Source organism: Pan paniscus, chromosome 16 (assembly GCF_029289425.2).
Source record: "Pan paniscus chromosome 16, NHGRI_mPanPan1-v2.0_pri, whole genome shotgun sequence".
Taxonomy (NCBI): Eukaryota; Metazoa; Chordata; class Mammalia; order Primates; family Hominidae; genus Pan; species Pan paniscus.
The window spans coordinates 54,516,956-54,539,198 of record NC_073265.2 but is presented as its reverse complement, the minus strand read 5'-3'; the positions used below and the strand labels follow the sequence as shown (position 1 = coordinate 54,539,198).

Here is a 22,243-nt window from a genome sequence, read left to right as displayed (position 1 = left end):
CTCTGAGTCCAGGGCCCAGCACAGCCTGGATGCAGAAGGAGAAGTTTCTTCCTCAGAAGATCCTGCAGGGTAGGAGTGTGTGCGGTGTGTTGGTTTAAGCACAATGGTCTGTGTTTAGATTTGCATGTGACCATGAGGTCACACTTTGGGGTTTTCTTTAATGAAGGTTCTGAGTAGGGAGAGGGGATGGGAGTCTAGTCCTTACCCTCCAGCAGAGTTAAGTCAATGCCCCTCTGCTCTCCCCCAAGCTCCCTGTCAGAGAGGTCTCCCAAGGAGGATCTTGGGGCATTTGGGGCCAGAGACTTAAGCAATTCAGAGAATTCTGGAGGCTGAAAAGCAGAGGAAAAGTCTTTTGGTTTTCCAAAGATCTCGGTGTGAATCCTAGATTTACCCATCTGGCTGTGGGATCTTGGGCAAGCATTGCAGCACTCTAAGCCTCAGTTTCCCTGGGTGTTAAATGGCTCCTTCTGTGCAGTTTTGGAGGGAAAAGATTCAAGAGAGACAATAGGTAGCATTAATACCCCAAGGAAGAGAGGTAGGCTCAGTCCGCAGAGCTGGGACAAAGACAAGTACAGGGGCGGGTCGAGGGGGTGCCCACATCAATTTCTACCAGGGCTGCTGCTGCTGTGAGGATGGCTGGCAGGGGCGTGGGCGACGTCGCCCGGCACACACTGGCGGCGGCAACTCTCGTAGCTGCGGGTGATCGGGGTCTGGGAGGGGCGGGCACAACCCGTACGGTGGAGCTGGCTGGGGCGCGAAGGGGCGGGCCCTCGGCTGGGCCGGGCGGAGCGCGGAGCAGCGTGGGAGCGCAGCGGCGGGAGGGGAGGTAGGCCGGGCGAGGCAAGCGGACGTGAGCTGCAGGCGGAAGACAGGTGGCGCCGCGGGCAGCTTGGCGAGAGGCGGGACTTCGGCGGCGCGGCGGGAGGCGGGGCAGGAAGGCGCGCGCGGCGCAGCAGCCTCGCCCGTCGCGGAGAGTGGGCTCTGCCTGCCGTCCCCCGGGGGCTGCTTCCCGCCCCAGACCTCCGCGGAGGACACGTGTCACCACGTTCCCGCGGTTGTCATTCCATTGTCATAGCCCTTCCCCTAGGCCGGGAACCCCTCTCCCCCACCAGCCCCGGTTCCTTTATCCCTGGGCCCAACCTCCCCGCCGACCCGCGGTCCAGGCCTCGGTCTCTCTCTTCGGCGGCGAGCCGCGGCCCAGACCCCGGCAGAGGACACTTGTCGGCACGTTCTCACCCCTGTCATCTCAGCCCCCTGCCTAGCTCCACCCCAGGCTTGGGAACCCGGCCCCTGACGGCCCATTGTCCGCGGGCCCAGCCCCCGCGCTGAACGCACGCTCGCCCTTGCCCCTAACCAGCGCGTCTCCCCCGGCAACACGCAGTGACCTGGGATGCAGCCCTCAGGCTGGGCGGCCGCCAGGGAGGCGGCGGGCCGCGACATGCTGGCCGCCGACCTCCGGTGCAGCCTCTTCGCCTCGGCCCTGCAGAGCTACAAGCGCGACTCGGTGCTGCGGCCCTTCCCCGCGTCCTACGCCCGCGGCGACTGTAAGGACTTTGAAGCCCTGGTGAGTGTGCTTTGTCCTGGCGCTGCCCACTGCGTCCTGGACCAAGTGCCCTGTGGAACCACAGGTAGAGGCAGTTCCATCCGCGTTAGTAAACATGACAGCCGCCAGACTTTCCATTCCCAGCTTGGTCTTGCCTTGCCTTGGGGAAGGTTTCCATGAGCTAAGAACACTGCTAACACCCTCATGTCAACGCTCACTCCCAAGGCACTTGGTGGCTGCTTCTCTCCTGTCAATGACAAATGACTCCGAGGACTGAAGTGAGGAATAGTTGCATAGTCCTCCACAGATTTTCTAGCCTGGCCAGGAATAGGGTTGATGTGAATCAGCTGTTTTGCTTAGCTAGAAAGTTATCCATCCTTTTGCAAATAATTAGACACCAAAAAGTCACCAAAGCCGCCCAGACATTGGTCTTCAGATGAGGTGATCTATGGGCAGTACTTTTATAAACTGTAACATCCAGTACATATGTAAGCTGTTATTTCTCTGATTCACCAGGCACTTTTTTTTGCAGAGTTCACCTCTGGGTCAGCATTCAAGATACCAGTTATCCTTATAATCCAAATGTTTGGAATTGCCTAGAAAAATATAACTTACCAAAATCGACTCAATAAAAAGCAGAAAATTGAAATCGCCAATAGCTGATATTAATTAAAGACACTGAACTCCATGTATCTTTGGGACCTGTCAAGTGTGGCAGTCTCCCTTCCTTGCCATGGAAGAGCATATTCTTGTTTACCAGCAAAGCTGTCACCATTTAATTGGTATCAGATTCTGACTTGCACAAGTAACATTCTTCACTGTTAAAAACTTGGAGGGGCCAGGCTCGGTGGCTCATGCTTGTAATCCCAGCACTTTGGGAGGCCAAGGCGGGCAGATTACCTGAGGTTGGGAGTTCAAGACCAACCTGACCAACATGGAGAAATCCCGTCTCTATTAAAAATACAAAAAGTTAGCCGGGCGTGGTGGCGCATGCCTGTAATCCCAGCTACTCTGGAAGCTGAGACAGGAGAATCGCTTGAACCCAGGAGGCGGACGTTGTGGTGAGCCGAGATTGCGCCATTGCAGTCCAGCCTGGGCAACAAGAATGAAACTCCATTAAAAAAAAAAAAACAAAACCTGGAGGGTGCCAGGTTATTGGGCGAACTTTTCTAGACTATTGTAGAAAAAGAAGAAAAAGGCTGGGTGGCTCATGCCTGTAATCCCAAGGACTTTGGGAAGGCAAGGCAAGAGGATCGTTTGAGACCAGCCTAGGCAAAAAAGATTTCTTTAAATTAGCTGAGTGTGGTGATGCACGCCTGTAGTCCCAGCTACTTGGGAGGCTGAGGCGGGAGGATGGCTTGAGTCCAAGAGGTCGAGGCTGCAATGAGCTGTAATCACACCACTGCCCTCCAGCCTGGGCAACACAGCAAGTCTCTCTCTCAAAAAAAAAAAAAAAAAAAAAAAAAGACGTTGGATTAGTAGTCAAGGATTTTCCCTCAAAGAAAACTCTGGACGTAGCTGGTGTCATTGGTGAGTTGTAGCAATCACTGAGGGAATAAGTAATTCCTAGTTTTACACAGAGTATTAAAAAAGAGGCTAGCATAACCTTGACCCTAAATCTGATAAGGGTGATACAAAAAAAGAAAATTATAGGCCGAGTGCGGTGGCTCACACCTGTAATCCCAGCACTTTGGGAGGCTGAGGCGGGTGGATCACGAGGTCAGGAGTTCAAGACCAGCCTGGACAATATGGTGAAACCCTGTCTCACCATTATGGTGGTGCATGCTGGTAATCCCAGCTACTCAGGAGGCTGAGGCAGGAGAATTGCTTGAACTGGGACCTGGGAGGCAGAGGTAGCAGTGAGCCGAGATCGCCCCACTGCACTCCAGCCTGGGCAACAGAGCAAGACTGTCTCAAAAAAAAAAAAAAAAAGAAAAAAAAAAAGAGGAAAGAAAATTATAGGCCAATGTCATGAGTATGAATGCAAAAATTATCTTCAAGGTATTAGGATCTTAAAGCTAGCAATGTATAAAAAAGGGTAATTCCTTATGACCAGGTTGGGTTCATCCCAGGAATGCAAAATTAGTTCAATATTAGGCAATCAGTTAATGGCACGAACCACATTGATAGATTAAAGGAGGTATTTAGAATCAACACGTGTTTAGCGTTATCTCTGATGAAATCATCAGTGTTTGGTTCTTCCTTTGCTATCATTCCTAGGAGGTTGAGGGACAAAGGCTGAGCCTCTTGGCCCGACCTGGTACTGGTAGCCCACCTAATGATGTGTCGAGGGCATCTCAAGTGGTGACCACAGTGCACAGGCGTTTCAGGGTACCGGAAGTGGGAGGTTGGAGAAAGAGGCAAATTGACTGACTTCCCTCGAGATTTGTTCTTGCAGGTTCAGATACTCAATTTTCTGAGTGTGGTGTATCAGGACCTTGGGTACGAAACTTCATTCAGTTTTGGCAACAGATACTTATGGAGTGTTTGCTATGGGACAGGTGCTAAGGATACAGGATTAACCCGTGGAGAGGTTAACAGTGTTAACCTCTCATACTAGGTAAGCGCCGTACAACATGGAAGCCCAGAGCAAGGACACCCCCTAGCTCTCAGCTTTGGGCCAGGCTCAGGGAACACCATCTAGGGGTGGAGGCTGATGCCTTGCCAAGTCCCAAGGCAGAACTTCAAGAGCAGAGAAGAGGGAAAGGGTATTCCAGGAGGAGTAGCAGGATGGTCAGTCAGGAGGTGTGAGCTTACAGAGAAGGACAAGACTGTGATTTAGTGTGACTGTTGTGGGGAACAGGAAGAGATGAGGCCAGCCTATGGAGCATGCAGGGCTACACATGCCCTGCTAAGTTGTGGAGATTTTTATCCTTGGGCAGGGGAGGGTATAGGGGTGAGATCCAGAAAGACACCTGTGGTGGCAGGGTGAGAGAGGGACCTGTTTGGGAGGAGTGTTTGGGGTCAGAGGGATCAAACTCACAATGCAGCTTTTTTTTTTTTTTTTAAATTGAGATGGGGTCTCACAATGTTGTCCAGACTGGTCTTGAACTCCTGGGCGCAAGCAATTCTCCCACCTCAGCCTTCCAAAATGCTGGGATTACAGGCTTGAGCCACTGCACTTGGCCACAGTGCAGCTTTAATTTTTACCAAGAAACATATCTCCAAGTGGACTAGAATCTGCAACTTATTTTCTTTCTGCTGGCAGGTCTTGGCGAATGCAATCAGGTTTGTTTGGTGAATATGGGATACATGCAAAGGGGCCTGTGGAGTTGTTTTGATCATGCTTTTTAAAATTTATTTTTAATTATGCAAGTAGTGTTTGAATATATTCTCATTATAAAAAATTCAAATGATACCAGTAAAGTAAAAGTGCCCCTGATAGATCTCACTCTATCCCTCACCCCTCTGCAAAGGTATCAATTGCTCTGTTTGGGGCCCATCCTCCCCCTTCTCCCTTGCCCCACTTGTAATCCCTTAAGAGAGCATCAGCAATGTAGGTTGCCCCAAAAAGCCACCTCCTCTATAGAGACAGACTGCCCCTCCCATGGGGTTTATTGTACCAGTCCCAGATAGTTACCTTTTCTCTTGAGGGCTACTGGAGAAACACGCATTCTTACCATCCAGTTCTGTTGCCATATTCCTTATAGGGCACCATTGTTGAGGAAAATAGACCAGACTACATAGATTCTTGGCTGTCTGTAGGCATGGCCGTCAGCAGCAAGGCTGCTCACAGGTGGGGCCTGGCACCATTTCTGGGGACATGCATACATTCTTAGATAAACACACACTTTAGGCCTCGTTTTGCCACATCACATGAGTTACTGAAATGATGCAGAGAACTGGGCATCTGGATCTGTATCTGAATCAAAGTCTAACTTTTAAAGAAAAGGGAATCAGGTCTGGAATGGACTGGCTAGATCATTTTGTAGTTACCTGAAGAAGGAAAGTATGGAGCTGTTAAAAAGTCTCTTGGCTGGGCACGGTGGTTCACACCTGTAATCCCAGCCCTCTGGGAGGCTGGGGCGGGTCATTTGAGTCCAGGAGTTTGAAAGCAGCCTGGGCAACATGGCGAAACCCTGTCTTTATAAAAAGATTACAAAAAATTAGCCTGTGTGGTGGTGCACGCCTGTAGTCCCAGCTACTTGGGAGGCTGAGGTCGGAGGTTCACCTGAACCAGGAGGTCAAGGCTGTAGTGGGCCGTGATTGTGCCACTGCACTCCATTCTGGGTGACAAAGTGGGACCCTGTCTCAAAAAAAGTCTCTCACTTTCATTTGTTCAGCTAAAAGCACTAGGAAGTAATGTGAAAGTTTACCATTTTCAGTCATTTAAATCTTTGTCCACACTGTGAGGTGTTATTACACACCTATAACACAAGGGTTGCAGTTTCCAAAAATTAGACCTGTGCCTTAAATTACTTTATTGATTGGTGATTTCCTGAGAACTCCCCACTGCTGAACCAAGCTCTTGGCTTTAGGTCTGATCTAGCCTTATCTTACCACTGTCCTCAAAGTCCCAAATTATCCCTGAGGTGTCTTGTTTTGAGACCATTTTCGTGCTGATAAGCTCTCTGATTTTTTTTTTTTTTTTTTTGAGACGGAGTTTCCCTCTTGTTGCCCAGGCTGGAGTGCAATGGCGCGGTCTCGGCTCACTGCAACCTCTGCCTCCTGGGTTCAAGCGATTCTCCTGCCTCAGTCTCCCTAGTAGTTGGGATTACAGGCAGATACCACGACGCCCAGCTAATTTTTGTATTTTTAGTAGAGATAGGGTTTCACCATGTTGGTCAAGGCTGGTTTTGAACTCCTGACCTCAGGTGATTCACCCTCCTCGGCCTCCCAAACTGCTGGGATTACAGGCATGAGCCACCGTGCCTGGCCAGCTCTCTGATTTTACACTGGGAGCTCTTGGTATTTCCAGTGCCTGGCCTGGGAAGTACTTATCAAATGTTTGAGGAATCACATTGTGTGTGTGCTGAATACCCAGGCTCAGGATTTTTCACCTTGCTTTTTGGGACCAGGGTTGGATGAGAGAACCTGTAACATTCTTGGGATTCCCTGTACCCCTTAACCATTGGCCTCCGAACTTCAGGTTTGTCACTTGACACAGTCGCAGCTGTACAGTTTTTTGTTCTGTTTTCCCTCCCGAAATAGCATGTTCTGGTTCTCCATTAGCCTGTAGACCCTTTCTGGGGGTGGGAAGTGTGTGGGAATGGCTCCTTTGTGTTAGCTCCAGGCCCTCGCTGCTTAGTGTGGTTGAGGACCAGCAACATGAGCCTCACCTGGGTGCTCATTAGAAAAGCAGGTCCTGCCTCAGACCTATCCAGTCAGGATCTGCATTTTAACAAATCTGGGCAATTTGTACACATAGTGAAGTCTGAAAAGCACCGCATGAAGCTTACCCTGTTCTCATTTGGGGTGCCAAACTGCTCTAATTGGGCCTCCTGGTCCTGGAGGAGTAAGGAGTCTTTCTCTTTTTTTTCCTCCCTCTTTCTGGTTTCTGGCTTGCACTGTCTAGACACCATGACTCCCCAGTGTCTGGGTTAAAGCGCATATAAGCTCCTCTCTGTCCTGAGCCCTCCTGATGCCATTCCCATCTTTGTTGAAGCAAACTCCCTCTCATCCTTTAAGATACACGTGAAATTTCCACCTTATTCTGTGCCTCCACTCCCTAGCAATTAGGAGTCCTTCTTTTGGGTTTCTTTATAATTTTAAAATTTTGCTTTTATAAATAATACTTTGATAAACATCCTTCTACATTAATCATTGTTTATATCTGTTGTTGTCTTCTTGGATACATTCTGAGAGGTGAAATTGCTGGTCCATGGCTAATTTTTTTTTTTTTTTTTTTGAGACGAGTTCTTGCTCTGTTGCCCAGTTTGGAGTGCAGTGGCGTGATCTTGGCTCAGTGCAACCTCTGCCTCCCGGGCTCAAGCGATCCTCCTACGTCAGCCTCCCGTGTAGCTGGGACTCCACGCACATACCACTAAGCCTGGCTAATTTTTGTATTTTTAGTAGAGATGGGGTTTCACCATGTTGCCCAGGCTGGTCTCAAACTCCTGGACTCAAGCAATCTGCCTGTCTCAACCTTCCAAAATGCTGGGATTACAGGCGTGAACCACCACACCCGGCTCATGGCTAACCTTTCTAAGGAAGGCTTTCGATGCTGATTTCCATATTGGAAATTGAATATTGACATTAACTGGGGAAGATCATTATTATTATTATTATTGGATTAAAAGAAAAAAGGCAGGAGTCTCGCTATGTTGCCTAGCTGGTCTACAAACTCCTGGTCTCAAGCAGGAGTTGTGTCATTGAGCCCGGTTTGGAAAGATCATTCTTTACAAGCCTCTCAACCTTGGTTGTCATTGAAATCACGTGGGAAACTAAGGAAAAAAAAAAAATCCCTGACGTCTGAGCCCCATCCTCAGAGATTCTCATTTGATTGGTTTAAAGTGCAGCCTTGGCATTGAGATTTTTTGTTTGTTTCCTTACAGATAATATGTAGCTTTTCTATTTTTCTATTAACTGATTTGATCATTTTCATGAGCACCCATACCTGCTGGATGGTGAGGAAATGATAACAATTAGATTTGTTAATAATAAAAGTGCCTATTAGGTCTATACTTGATATCTCAAGGTAAGATTCTTGATCTCTCAGATTACCTTTTTATTTCTCTGCTCCTCTCAAAGATGGCATCTGAACAGTGGAGGAGAAAAAGTACACAGGTCTGAAAATATATGGATACAGACATAGATACATATAATATTATGTGACTGTCAGTGGGTAGGTATGTGTCTAGAAAGATATCAGCTAATGGGATGGTGATATGGAGGATGAAGGGGTGGGATCCATCCCTCCAGGACCAGCCATCTCTTTCCTTCCAACGATCCCAGAAATGCAGACCTTTCCTCAGCAGATTGGTGAGCAGCAGAGAGAGAGGGTATTTGATTGATAATAATAATATAGCAACCAACACCTGTACCACACTAATAGCACTTACTGTTTGTGTGGCGCTGTCCTGAGCTGTTACTACACGTAGCTCATTTAATCCTCCTAACAACTCAGGGTTGTAGGTTTTAGTATTATCTTCATCACCATCAGCTAATCACTGGACGTGGTGATGGCACACCACTCTTGCTCTCAGGCACTAGGACTTTTAAAAGTTCCTAGGAGAACCCCTGCTTCCTAGGAGAACCCTTTAGGGTCCCCATGCTGGCTCCTCCTGTGAAGAGTTCTTTTGTAAACTCTGATCCCTAATCTGTTTTGGCAAATCTGGCCTTTCATACTGTAGGTTTGTGCAAAGCAAATTGTACCTGTGGTGTCCACCTCTTCAGCCTTCATTTCAGCAGCCTTCTAGCTCCACTCATCGCCCCTGCCCCACTGTTCTGGGTGTCACTGTGGTCCCGAAAATGGTGACCTTGGCAGACCTTTGGTTCATTTCCTTCTCAGCACCTCCACCCACATCTAGTAACTGTGACCTCTGACACTTTCCTAGACAAGTATGTTTTTCAGATGTTTGTTCTTTCCTGCTGCCGCACCTTTCTAGGACAACATTGTCTAAGATCTAAACCTGAGTATCTCCAGCTTTTCCTGATGATAAGAATCACTTGTACCCACATCTGTAAACACAGATTCCTGGGCCACCTCCTCCCCAGGAGCTTGTGATCTAAGTGATTGCTCCTGCTCCAAGCAAGGAGGTTGAGTTGCTTCCTTGTAGCTCATTGGTCCTCTCTTTCCTCTGTGAGGCCTATTCACCCAAAGTACCTCTTTCCTAAGAGGCTTCTCTTCCCAAACCCCTGAGGCTCTCAGCTCTGCTCACCATTCAGATTCCCCCAACTATCTCTCCAGCTATATCCTTCCTTAGTCCCCACAGCAGAGGCTGCAGATGTATTGCCTGTGAGCTGACGGGTTTTGTTTGTCCTCTAGCTTTTCGGAAACTGGGAAATTAAAAAGACAGCTTGTTGATTTCTTTTTGAAACAAAAATCTGAGGCCTTACCACCTTTGGTGGAGGTTGCCCTAGGGCAGGAAGCAGTTGGAGCTCAGGGTTGGTTGGCCTTAGACGACTAATGGAGGCCGGAGTCACCAGTTCAACACAGTCTTCACAACTCTTTCCCGGGCTCCCGTTACTCATTTTCTTTACCTCTCAGGCCCTGGGGGACATTTGAGCCCAGGAGCACTTTTTGGGACACACTCTGCTCACTTCTCTGCCCATCTGCCGTGCTCTTTCCCACCTGGAGTGGGAAACCCTCCCCATCCCTGGAAATACCTGCCTTCCTCTTGGATAATTATTCTCCTGGATCCAGTTGGCAAATGCCTTCCACTGCCATGTACTGATGTGTGATTCAGAATGCTTGCTTAGATGGTGATTTCTTCCACATACCCCTATACTGCATATTACATACATCTTTCTCCTTACCTTTGGCTTAGGCACAGCCAGTAGCTGTCTCAGTTGTATTATTTTGGGATTGGGGGGAATTCCAATATCATACCTGATTAGCTTCCTAAAGCAGTCTCTTAAAAGTTCTGCCAGAATTGTTCCTTTGGGCTAAAATATTCAGTCCACCACTAAATTTCTCCATTCATTTGGTAGGAGTGTATAGCAGGAGAATAGACTCTGGAGTCGGGCCACCTGGCTTCATATCCCCACCCTTCCACTGAACAGCTGTGTGCCCCTAGGCAAGGTGCTGAGCATCTCCAAGCCTCAGTTTCCTCATCTTCTAAACAGGTTATGAGAATAACATGAGATAACAATAAATTCATGCAAAGCATTGATTCTGGTGGCTGGCACCTGTAAGGGTTCAAATTAATAGTAGCTATTACTCTTTTGTTCTTAACTTCATGCCAGGTTCCAGGCTGGCATGGGGATCCAGGGTAAGTAAGATGTGGTTGGCCTCAGGGAGTGTTTGTCCCAACCAGATTTGAGTTGGCCCCAGAGGGTCAGGTACCAATATGGGGCTCTGCTGTATTGCTGAACACAATAGAATACAATTATTGAGTACAGAGGTTGTAGGTGGTCAGGGAAGGCTTCACGTGGGAGATGACTGCTGGCCTTGAAGACTCAGTGGGATGTCATGGTAGGCAGCCACAGAAGCACAGAGGAAGAAAACCATAGGTCACATGAGGAATAGCATTGGGGGTGGGGAGGGAGTTAGTGGCAGGAGGTACTGTTAAGCAAAGAGGCCAGACTGGATTCCTAAGTGCCTTATTAAGGGTAAGATTATTAGATTTAGCAAATAAAAATATAGGCCACCTAGTTAAATTTGAATTTCAGATGAGCAACCAATAATTTTTTTTTTTTTTTTAGATGAAGTTTGACTCTTGTTGCCCAGGTTGGAGTGCAGTGGCGTGATCTCGGTTCACTGCGACATCCACATCCCCGGTTCAAGCGATTCTCCTGCCTCAGCCTCCCAAGTAGCTGGGACTAAAGGTGTCCGCCACCACGCCTGGCTAATTTTTTGTATTTTTAGTAAAGACAGGGTTTCACCATGTTGACCAGGCTGGTCTCAAAGTCCTGACCTTAGGTGATCCACCCACCTCAACCTCCCAAAGTGCTGGGATTTTAAGTATAAATATGTCCCAAATATTGCATGGGTTATTTATACTAAAAAAAATTTGTTGGCTGAACACAGTGGCTCATGCCTGTAATCCCAGCACTTTGTGAGGCTGAGGCTGGTGGATTGCATGAGCCCAGGAGTTTTGAGACCAGCCTGGGCAACATGGTGGAACCCTGTCTGTACAAAAAATTAGCTGGGCGTGATGTCACATACCTTTAGTCCCAGCTACTCTGGAGGCTGAGGTGGGAGGATTGCTTGAGCCTGAAAGGTCAAGGCTGCTGTGAGCTGTGATCTTGCCACTGCACTCCAGACTGGGTGACAGAGTGAGACCCCATCCCGTCTTTAAAAAAAACAAAATGGGTCTTTTGTTGTTGTTGTTGTTTATCTGAAATTCAAATTTAACCAGGCAGAGCGTATTTTAAATGGCAACCCTACTTGTGTGCCTGGTTCCCAAAAGGCCCTGCTAAAATGCAGACAGGTTTTAGTCACAAGAGGAAGAATCCTATTAAATTATTGAAGCAGATTTATTTTTCAGAGTAACACGAAAAGTGAAATGGGACATAAAGAAGGTCAGTTGAGGAATTAAAGAGTGTGGACAGATGGTGGGGAGCAAGGAGGGCAGGATGCAGCAGGGACCCTGTCTGGGCAGATGCAGTAGGAGGGCCGGGAAGAGGCCTGGGTCCAGCTTGGAGCTAGGAGGCATCTCCCCTTTGTCCAGACTGAGTCCCTGAAAGGCACCTGGCTAGCTGACTGTCCTTTTCTGGGGCTCTCTGGGCCTAGATATGGACTGTTGACAAGGGCTGTGACTCACAGGTGGGATTTGAGGACACGAGTGATGGGAATAGTAGTAATCTTTGGAGAGAAGATGACTCAGCTCTGGCTCTGAGATAACAAGGAATAGAAAAGAAGGAAGGGGGATGAGTGCCCTTTGGACTGTGCAGGCAGCAGTCCTGTATGGGTAAGCTACCTGAGGGTACACCATTTGGGATATGTCTTCAGTGACTCTGTATAACCTACAGAACAAAGCTTGGGGTTCCCAAGTGGAGTACAGGGTCCTTCACAGGATCATTTGAGATGACCTCACTTGAGGTCACCTTCCCACTCTTCCTCTTGGCAGCCACTTCCCCACACTCTAGGTTCCAGCCACACAGAATTACCTGTTGTTAATGATGACAGTCATGGCAGTCACACTAACATTAGAGTACTTAATACTTTCCTGTTGGTTTGAGCACTTGTTTAACTTGATTAATCTCCACCGGGACCCTATGAAGTAGCTACTGATATTATCCCAATTATGTATTTGAGAAAGCTGAGACACAGGAAGTCAAACATCTCACTAAAGGTCACACAGCTAGTAGAGGAATAGAGCCCCAGATGCCTGGGAGAACTGCACAATTAACCATGCCACCACCCACTTCCCCAGCTACATGCTGCGCTTTTATACTTCTGTGGTTTCATATAGCAAACCCAGATCATACAGTACCTCCTCTGTGAAGCTGGTCCCAACCCCACCCCCTTTTCCTTTAGCCCCTACCCAACAGGAGTCCCACCTTGTCCTCTTAGTAGTTTGTATCCAACTTTGTTATGACAGTGAATGCTGCTTTTTTTTTTTTTTGAGACAGGATCTCGCTGTGTCACCCAGGCTGGAGTGCAGTGATGGCTCACTGGCTCACTGCAACCTCTGCCTCTGGAGTTCAAGGGATTCTCCTGCCTCAGTCTCCAGAGTAGCTGGGATTCAGGTGCCTGCCACCACGCCCATCTAACTTTTATATTTTTAGTAGAGATGGGGTTTTGCCATGTTGGCCAGGCTGATCTTGAACTCCTGAGCTCAGGTGATCCGCCTGCCTCGGCCTCCCAAAGTGCTGGGATTACAAGCGTGAGCCACCACGCCTGGCGACAATGAATACTTTTAAGTCATTATTATTTACCTTTCTGCCTCCCCACTTGATTAAGGGGCCCATTTTAAATCTAATGCCTCCTCCTATAAGCACAGGGCCTGGCACAAAGTAGATGCTTAGTAAATGCCCCCTGAATAATGCAAGGCCATGCAGCCTGGGGGTGAAGCAGGTGGCGTGGAACAGTAAGCAAGGCATAGAAATAGCACCAATACTCGTGGAGCATTTGCACTCCACACATCCTTTTTTTTTTTTATTCGAGACAGGGTTTCACTCTGTCACCCAGGCTGGAGTGCAGTAGGACAATCATGGCTCACTGCATCTTCTACCTCCCAGGCTCTAGCGATCCTCCCACCTCAGCCCAAGTAGCGGGACTGCAGGTGTACACCACCACGCCTGGATAATTTTTTTTTGTTGTTTGTTTGTTTTGTTTTGTGGAGATGCGGTTTCGCCATGTTGCCTCTGCTGGTCTTGAGCACCTGAACTGAAGAGCTCCGCCCACCTCAGCTTCCCAAAGTGCTGGGATAAGGCACCATGCCTGGGCTCACACATCCATTTTCAAAAAAAAAAAAAAAAAAGTATGCTGGGCTTGGTGGCTCATGCCTGTAATCACAGCACTTTGGGAGGCTGAGGCAGGAGGATCACTTGAGGTCATGAGTTTGAGACCAGCCTGGGCAGCATAGCAAGACCTCATCTCTACTAAAAATAAAAAAAATTAGCTGGGCATGGCGGCATGTGCCTATAGTCCCAGCTATGCAGGAGAATCACTTCGGGTGGGGGTGGGATGGATCCTGCAGTGAGCTGTGTTTGTGCCACTGCACTCCAGCCTGGGCAACAGAGCGTGACCCTGTCTCCAAAAAAATTTTTTCTTTTAATAAATATTAGATTTTCACTGATACCTCATGAGGCCTGTAGAGATAGTTGGTGTTTTTTTTTTTTTTTTTTTTTTTTTTTTGAAACAGAGTTTTGCTATTGTTGCCCAGGCTGGAGTGCAATGGCATGATCTTGGCTCACTGCAACCTCCACCTCCTGGGTTCAAGCGACTTTCCTGCCTCAGCCTCCCGAGTAGCTGGAATTACAGGCATGTGCCACTACGCCCGGCTAATTTTGTATCTTTAGTAGAGATGGGGTTTCTCATGCTGGTCAGGCTGGTTCAAACTCCCGACCTCAGGTGATCCGCCCACCCCAGCCTCCCAAAGTGCTGGGATTACAGGCATGAGCCACTGCACCCAACCTGAGATAGTTTTATTACAATATATGAGGCTATTGATTGAATCTCTGGAAATAGAAATAAAGTGGCCCTAAGATGTTTTTAATTTCATTTATTTATTTTTAGAGCCATCTCACTGTGTTTCCCTAGCTGGTCTCTAACTCCTGGCCTTAAGAAATCCACCCCAGCCTCCTGAGTAGCTAGGATTATAGGCATGAGCCCCCACACCTGGCTCTGTTTCTAATTTTCAACTACAGAGCTAAGAAAAACTCCCAAAGTCAGTAATAGTCAATTTTCTAGAAAAATGGAAAAGAACCACAGGTATTCTTTTTTTTTTTTTTTTTTTTTTTGGAGACAGAGTCTCTCTCTGTCACCAGGCTGGAGTGCAGTGGCGCCATCTTGGCTCACTGCAACCTCCGCCTCCTGGGTTCAAGTGATTCTTTTGCCTTGGCCTCCCGAGTAGCTGGGACTACAGGCACATGCCACCACACCCAACTAATTTTTGTATTTTCAGTAGAGATGGGGTTTCACCATGTTGGTCAGGATGGTCTCAATCTCTTGACCTCGTGACCCGCCCCCCTCAGCCTCCCAAAGTGCTGGGATTACAGGTGTGAACCACCACACCGGGCCACCACACAGGTATCCTTGAAGTGCCAACTACATCCCTTGCAAAGCAGAAGGAAAGGTTGCCAGGGTTTGGGAGGACAGTGTTGTCTGGGGAGAAATGTAAATGGAAAGAAAAGAAATGGACATATATAGACCAAGCCCTGAGATTCTGTGACCTTCTTCAAACTTCCTGACAACCCCATGGCGAGGTAGAGAGGTGCCCTTGTTGGAGAGGAGATAGAAGCTCAACAGAGATTCCAACTGAGATCTGATTCCACAGTTCATGCTCTTTCTCTGCATCCAGGAAAGAGGAGAATTGGAAAAACACAAGACAGTTCTTGACCTCCAGGTGTCTGGCCATACTTGGAAGGGAGAACTGGGGCAATGGGCTTTAGGGGCTTAGAGGAGAGAGTGGTCTCTTCGATCAGAAGTGCCTGGGTAGTAGAGGTGGGGGAAGGGGTATTCTTGGAACAAGGCATGCTCCTGGATAGAAGCAGTCTGATGGGGAGGGGATGGTAAGGGTTTGAGATTAGGCTAGAGGTGTTTAAATACCATGCTGGAGAGGTTTGACCTCTAGTCAGTCATAACTTCTGAGCAAAAGCTACAGATACTTTGTTGCTATCTGTTAGTCCAAGTCCCCAGTCCCTTATCAGAAATCCTGGCACTGAATATGTTTCAGGATTCCGATTCTTCCTGATTTTAGAATGGTAAATAATGTGCTGCAATGACAACTAGGCTGAGTCCTATCGCAGGTCCCACGGGGCATCAGCCTAAATCCAAAGGCTCTAGGACTGATGACAGCTTTCAGCAGCACAGCATCAGGCACTGTGTTTCTGTGGAAGTCCTCGCAGTGGTCCACATAGAGGTCCAAGAGCTAGTCTTTGCCCCCAAAAGTGAAAACTTGGGAGTAAAGAGATGAGATCCACATGGGGTGGGTGCAGGAACTGCTCTGGCCTAAGTGAAGCTCCATTTTCCTCAGAGGCTGGTCTCACTCATGAGAATGCCATCAACAAAGCTTCCAGTGTTCCAACAAAACATTGTCACACTCTGGGAAACCCAAAGTTATGCATTCCCCATTTACAGTTCCTCCCAGGCCAGATGCCGTGTACCATGCTGCGTCATTTTTACCTTAAGCAGTGTTGCCTGATTACGTATGTAGTTGTCATACTACCTTTATCCAGTCTCCAGGGGAACAACTTAACAGAAGTTAACTAATTCTCACACAGAAAGGAAAAGGCTTTGTAATGTAGTGCTTTACCCACATGTGCGTGTATCATGTATTCAGTCACACCTCCAGTGGGTGGCATGCCATACTCATGGCATGTTAATATTCCTGCAGCAGAATGCACTGATACTAACAGGAAGGGGATAGGTAAAGATTAAACCTCACATCAGCTCAGGTCAGGTTTGGTACCCAAAGAGTTTAAAAAAAAAAAACCACCAAGGCTGGGCATGGTGGTTCACACCTGTAATCCCAGCACTTTGGAAGGCCGAGGCAGGGGGATCACTTGAGGTCAGGAGCTCGAGACCAGGCTGGCCAACATGGTGAAACCCCATCTCTACCAAAAAATATGAAAAGTAGCCAGGTGTGGTGGCGTGCGCTTGTAGTCCCAGCTACTCGGGAGGCTGAGGTGGGAGAATTGCTTGAACCTAGGAGGCAGAGGCTGCAGTGAGCCAAGATCATGCCACTGCTCTCCAGCCTGGGCGACAGAGTGAGACCCTGTCTCAAAAACAAAACAAAACAAAAACCCACCAAAAAAAAAAACCTTTCAGATTTTAGAGCTTGTAAAGTTTGGTATTATTTGGAAAGGGGATTGTAGACCTGTGAATTTCCTCTCAGGAGATCCCTTGAGACGTGCAACAAGTGAACGTTGCCTACCTTCCCACTAGAGGGCCCCTGATTATCACTGTGTCCGGGATCCTTGCTAATGGAAGTTCTTCCGTCGCTTCAGCTTGCAGATGCCAGCAAGTTACCTAACCTGAAAGAACTTCTCCAGTCCTCCGGAGACAACCACAAACGGGCCTGGGACCTGGTGAGCTGGATTTTATCCTCAAAGGTCCTGACAATCCACAGTGCAGGGAAGGCAGAGGTGAGACTTTGGTCCGTAGCATCACAGATTTTAGGGGCCTAAGGGCTCTAGGACAGCACTGAATCCAGTGGCTCTGAGACTTCCCTGTGTACCAGTGACCTGGGCAGCTTGAGAATGCAGATTCCTGGTCCTCACCTTTAGACTTTCTAGTTCTGTGTCTGGAGTCAGGCCCAGGAGCTTTCCCACTGGCTGTACAAAGCTGAGTTCTGTCTCATCTCAGCTGTGTGACCTTGAGTAGGTACCAGGTGCATTTCAGTATCTCCGCTTCCTCATCTATAAAATGGGGATGATAATAGTATACTTCTATCAGACACTGACTATGAGAATTGAATGAATTTTCACTTTGAAAATGCCTAAGGGCACATACTAAGGGCTCAGTATGTGTTGGGATTCACTTTATTTAACAAGCACTGCTGGTAATTCTGATTAGGGTGACCCTGACCATACCTTAAGAAACACTGACCTAGTTCAGTTGTCAGGAGATGGAGAGGCAGAGCTCAAAGGAGTGGAAAACCTCATGCTCTGGGTTCAAATCCCATTTCTATCGAAAAGGGCCTCCTTTTTCCCATTTGTAAATTGAGATGCTGATAGTTACCTCAAAGTGGGGCACTGATAAAATGTGTGTCACCCCCCAGCACAGTTTCTGGCACAAGTCAGACATTCCATAATTTGGTTTACCTTGCCTGGCTGGGGTCTCCCAGGGACAGGCTGGATGACAAGGACCAGGGTGTAGGACTTGATTCCTGCTCTGGTGCTCTTCCTTTACCCATACTGTTCATCACTTAATTCATTTCAATTTAAGAGTATTCAATTTTACAAGCTCCTGCCAAAGACACAAATCTTTCCTATGTGGCGTAGAATTTGGTACCTTGGATTCTGGTATCTAAGGGACATTCTTCTGTGTTAGATGTTAAAATACCATAAAGAGCCCTGGAGGTGGGAGTCAGGAGATCTGTATTCAGGTCCAGGCTGGGTGGCTAATTCCTAGTGAATCTCTGGGTTTCACTGTTGTTATGTGTTGAATTCAAATTTGTTCATTCATTTATTCTTACCTCACTCATATGGGCATCAAGCACCTACTAGATGTTGGGTGCTAAAGTAGATAAGGCAATAAATAGCTCCTAGACTTTTGATTGTGGACCAGTTAAATTTCTTTTAAACCGTGGGGTATTGGGACCCAGGATTGTCAACTTTTTGTATTGCCCAAGTAAGTATGTTAGCTACCATGTATCATCATTTTATAAAAGGATATTATAGTACTAAGAAAGGAGGATGGCCTTGACTTCAGAATGAAGAACAGTTCTTCCAAAGAAAGGTACATGGCAACCTTACATCAATATATCTGTTATATTGCCCTTATTTTGCTCATTCAGTCATAATCCAGAGAAAACTTTGCCATAGACTGGCTTTGGTCTGTGACCTACTATTTGAAAACCACTGGCTGGGTGCGGTAGCTCATGCCTGTAATCCCAGCACTTTGGAAGGCCAAGGCGGGTGGATCATGAGGTCAGGAGTTTGAGACCAGCCTGGCCAACATAGTGGAACCCCGTCTCTACTAAAAATACAAAAACTTAGCTGGGCATGGTGGCGGGAGCCTGTAATCCCAGCTACTTGGGAGGCTGAGGCAGGAGAATCGCTTGAAGCCGGGAGGCGGAGGTTGCAGTGAGCCAAGATGCCGCCACTGCACTCCAGCCAGGGCAACAGTGCAAGACTGTATCTCAAAAAAAAAAAGAAAGAAAGAAAGAAAGGAAAAAAAAAACAACAAAAAAAAACCGACTAAAATGGGCCAGGTGTGACCCATTGTCCTGGCTTGTCTTGGGTAACTGGGACTATAGGTGTAACCACTATAGAGAGGAAATTCACAGGTCTACAATCCCCATTCCAAATAATACTAAACTCTACAAGCTCACGCCTGTAATTCCAGCACTTTGGGAGGCCAAGGCAGGCGGATCACTTGAGGCCAGGAGTTCAAGACCAGCCTGGCCAAAATGATGAAGCTTCGTCTCTAATAAAAATACAAAAATTAGCTAGGCATTGTGGCACATGCCTGTAATCCCAGCTGCTCGGGAGGCTGAGGTAGGAGAATCGCTTGAACCTGGGAGGTGGAGGCTGCAGTGAGCCAAGATCGTGCCACTGCACTCTGTAGGCTGAGAGACAGACTAAGACTCCATCTCAAAAAAAAAGAAAAAACCACTGAAATGGACTAGGGGGCAGTGGCTTGCGCCTGTAATCCTAGTACTTTGGGAGGCCAAGGTGGGAGGATTGCTTGAGGCTGGAGTTCAAGACCAGCCTGGGCAACATAGCAAGACCCTCTCTCTATGAAAAATTTAAGAATTAGGTGCGCATAGTAGTTGCACGTATAGTCCCAGCTACTCAAGAAACTGAGGATAGAGGATTGCTCGAACCCAGGAGTTCAAGGCTGCGATGAGCTAGGATCGCACCACTGCACTCCAGCCTGGGTGACAGAGCCAGATCCTGTCTCAAAAACAACAACAGCAACAAATGCTAATTGCTTCTCATGATTTTGTGGGTTGGTTGGGTGGTTCTGGGCTTGGCTGGATGAGTTAGGGTGGCCTCACTTACATTTCTGGGGCTTCAGCTGGGATGGCCACCATGCTGGAAGCCTTCCTCTGTGAGGCTCATAATCTATAGCAGACAAGCCAGGACAATGGTGAGGGGTTCTCAGCAGCAAAGAAGGAAAGACAAGCCCTTCTCAAGTCTCTGTTTGCTATATATATGTTAATGTCCCGTTGGCCAAAGCAAGTCACATGGCCAAGCACAGTCTTAAGGGTGGAGAAGTAGGTTCCATCTTTTGATGGGATCTTGGTAGAATCCCACCTGCAAAACCACATTGCAGAGGGGTGCATGGACAAGGATGAGAGGGAATTTTTACAATAATCATGAGATGATTATAAAAATGGAATGCAGGAAATAGATGTAAAAGTGTTAGGAAGCGGCCGGGCGCGGTGGCTCACGCCTGTAATCCCAGCACTTTGGGCGGCTGAGGCGGGTGGAACACGAGGTCAGGAGTTCAAGACCAGCCTGGCCAAGATGGTGAAACCCCATCTCTACTAAAAATACAAAAAAAATTAGCCAGGGGTGGTGGCACGCACTTGTAATCCCAGCTACTCTGGAGGCTGAGGCAGAGAATTGCTTAAAAAACCTGGAGGGGCAGAGGTTGCAGTGAGCCGAGATGGCGTCACTGCACTCCAGCCTGGGCGACAGAGCGAGACTGTCTCAAAAAAAAAAAAAAAAAAAAAAAGTGTTAGGAAAATTAGAAGTGATCTCCACTTATTTTTTTTAATTATTATTTTATTTATTTATTTATTTATTTTTTGAGACGGAGTCTCGCTCTGTCGCCCAGGCTGGAGTGCAGTGGCGCCATCTCGGCTCACTGCAAGCTCTGCCTCTTGGGCTCACACCATTCTCCTGCCTCAGCCTCCCGAGTAGTTGGGACTACAGGCGCCCACCACCACGCCCGGCTAATTTTTTGTATTTTTAGTAGAGACGGGGTTTCACCGTGTTAGCTGGGATGGTCTTGATCTCCTGACCTCGTGATCCGCCCGCCTCGGCCGCCCAAAGTGCTAGGATTACAGGCGTGAGCCACCGCGCCCAGCCCTGTGATCTCCACTTAGAAGGAGCAATTCATGCTTCTCAGCCTACTGTAGGGAAAAATGTTATTATTTATTATTATTATTTTTTTAGATGGAGTTTCACTCTTGTTGCCCAGTCTGGAGTACAGTGACGTGATCTCTGCTCACTGCAACCTCCACCTCCCGGGTTCAAGTGATTCTTCTGCCTCAGCCTCCCAAGTAGCTGGGACTAAAGGTGTGCACTGCCACACCTGGCTAATTTTGTATTTTTAGTAGAGATGGGGTTTCACCGTGTTGGTCAGGCTGGTCTCGAACTCCTGACTTCAAATGATCCACCTGCCTCGGCCTCCCAGAGTTTTGGGATTACAGGTGTGAGCCACCGCACCCGACCGGGAAAAATGTTATTAAAGAAAGCAGTCTTGTGCTATAAGCTCTGAGTTTGCTTATGTCTCTATCCTCATGAAACCTGTTGTTCTCATGAGCAGAGTCCATGGGAGTTAAGCCTGAGAGTTTAGGGGGCTATTTTTGCAGCACATTTACCAGCTCCCCAAATAAAATTTTGACGCTCTTCATGTTTTCAAGTTTGAAAAGATCCAAAAGCTGACTGGGGCTCCTCACACGCCTGTTCCCGCACCGGACTTCCTGTTTGAAATTGAGTACTTTGACCCAGCCAACGCCAAATTTTATGAGACCAAAGGAGAACGAGACCTAATCTATGCCTTTCATGGTAGCCGCCTAGAAAACTTCCATTCCATTATCCACAATGGCCTGCACTGCCATCTGAACAAGGTGGGGCCTAAGGGACACCCTGCTGATGTGGGGAAGCAGGGATGGAGGTGGGAGAGTGGGGAGGGGGAGATTCAGAACCCTAGGAGTTTGCAGGTGGGGTTGGGTAGGTTTACTAACGCCTTCTCGCTCAAAATGTGGTCTGCACACCAGCAGTGGCAGCATCACCTGGAAACCTAAGAAAATGCAAAATCTTGGGCACACTCTAGACCTTCTGAATCAGAACCTGCATTTTAACAAGATCTCTAGGTGATTCCTGCACTGGTTATAGTTTGAAAAGCATCGATTTAAAGATAGTTCCCGACCTTGGCTGCATATTTAGAATCACTCGGGGAGCTTTTAAAAATCCCAGATGCCAGGCCTGGCGCAGTGGCTCACGCCTGTAATCCCAAGACTTTGGGAGGCTGAGGGAGTTCCAGACCAGCCTGGCCAACGTGGTGCAACCCTATCTATACTAAAAATACAAAAATTAGCCGGGCATGGTGGTGGGTGCCTGTAATCCCAGCTACTCGGGAGGCTGAGGCAGGAGAATTGCTTGAACCTGGGAGGCAGAGGTGGCAGTGAGCTGAGATCGCACTACTGCACTCCAGCCTAGGCGACAGAGCGAGACTCCATCTCAAAAAATAAATAATAAAATAAATAAATAATAAAAAATCCCAGATGCCTGGCTGCATCCCAGACCAATTAAATGAGAATCTCCGAGTGGAGCACAGGCATCAGTTGCTTTAAAAGCTCTCCAGGTGATCCCACTATGTAGCCAACCCTCGCTCCACTGTGCGCTCCCTGGACCAGCAGCGTCTGCATCACCTGGTAGCTCGCTGGAAATGCGAATCTCAGGCGCAGACCACCTGATCGGAATCCACACTTTAACAAGGTCCCCAGGTGATCTGTATGCATATTGAAGTTTGAGAAGCACTTTCCTTGGGGACCACACTCCAGGAAATCAGCCCTTGGAGAAACTGAG

General features: G+C 47.9%; 1 protein-coding gene and 1 non-coding gene across 11 annotated transcripts in view; both read left to right on the top strand.

Moving 5' to 3' along the window:
* The window catches only part of PARP16 (poly(ADP-ribose) polymerase family member 16), a 40,125-nt gene continuing 17,882 nt past the window's right edge, over positions 1–22,243 (top strand). For 2 of the 10 annotated variants that reach the window (XM_063596717.1, XM_063596716.1), the window contains exons 1-3: positions 64–1,564; positions 16,763–16,843; positions 21,076–21,282. In XM_063596717.1, the coding sequence (XP_063452787.1) occupies positions 1,391–1,564; positions 16,763–16,843; positions 21,076–21,282 (462 nt within the window). In that variant the 5' untranslated portion in view covers positions 64–1,390. Of the gene's footprint in view, positions 1,565–16,762; positions 16,901–21,075; positions 21,283–22,243 lie in introns of all 10 variants that reach the window. The other 8 variants (XM_055099025.2, XM_003827967.5, XM_008953297.4 and 5 more) reach the window with 7 other exon arrangements.
* LOC112437335 (small nucleolar RNA SNORA24) lies at positions 2,227–2,357 on the top strand. The gene has a single exon (XR_003025959.1). It is a non-coding gene; the product is annotated as a small nucleolar RNA SNORA24 (small nucleolar RNA).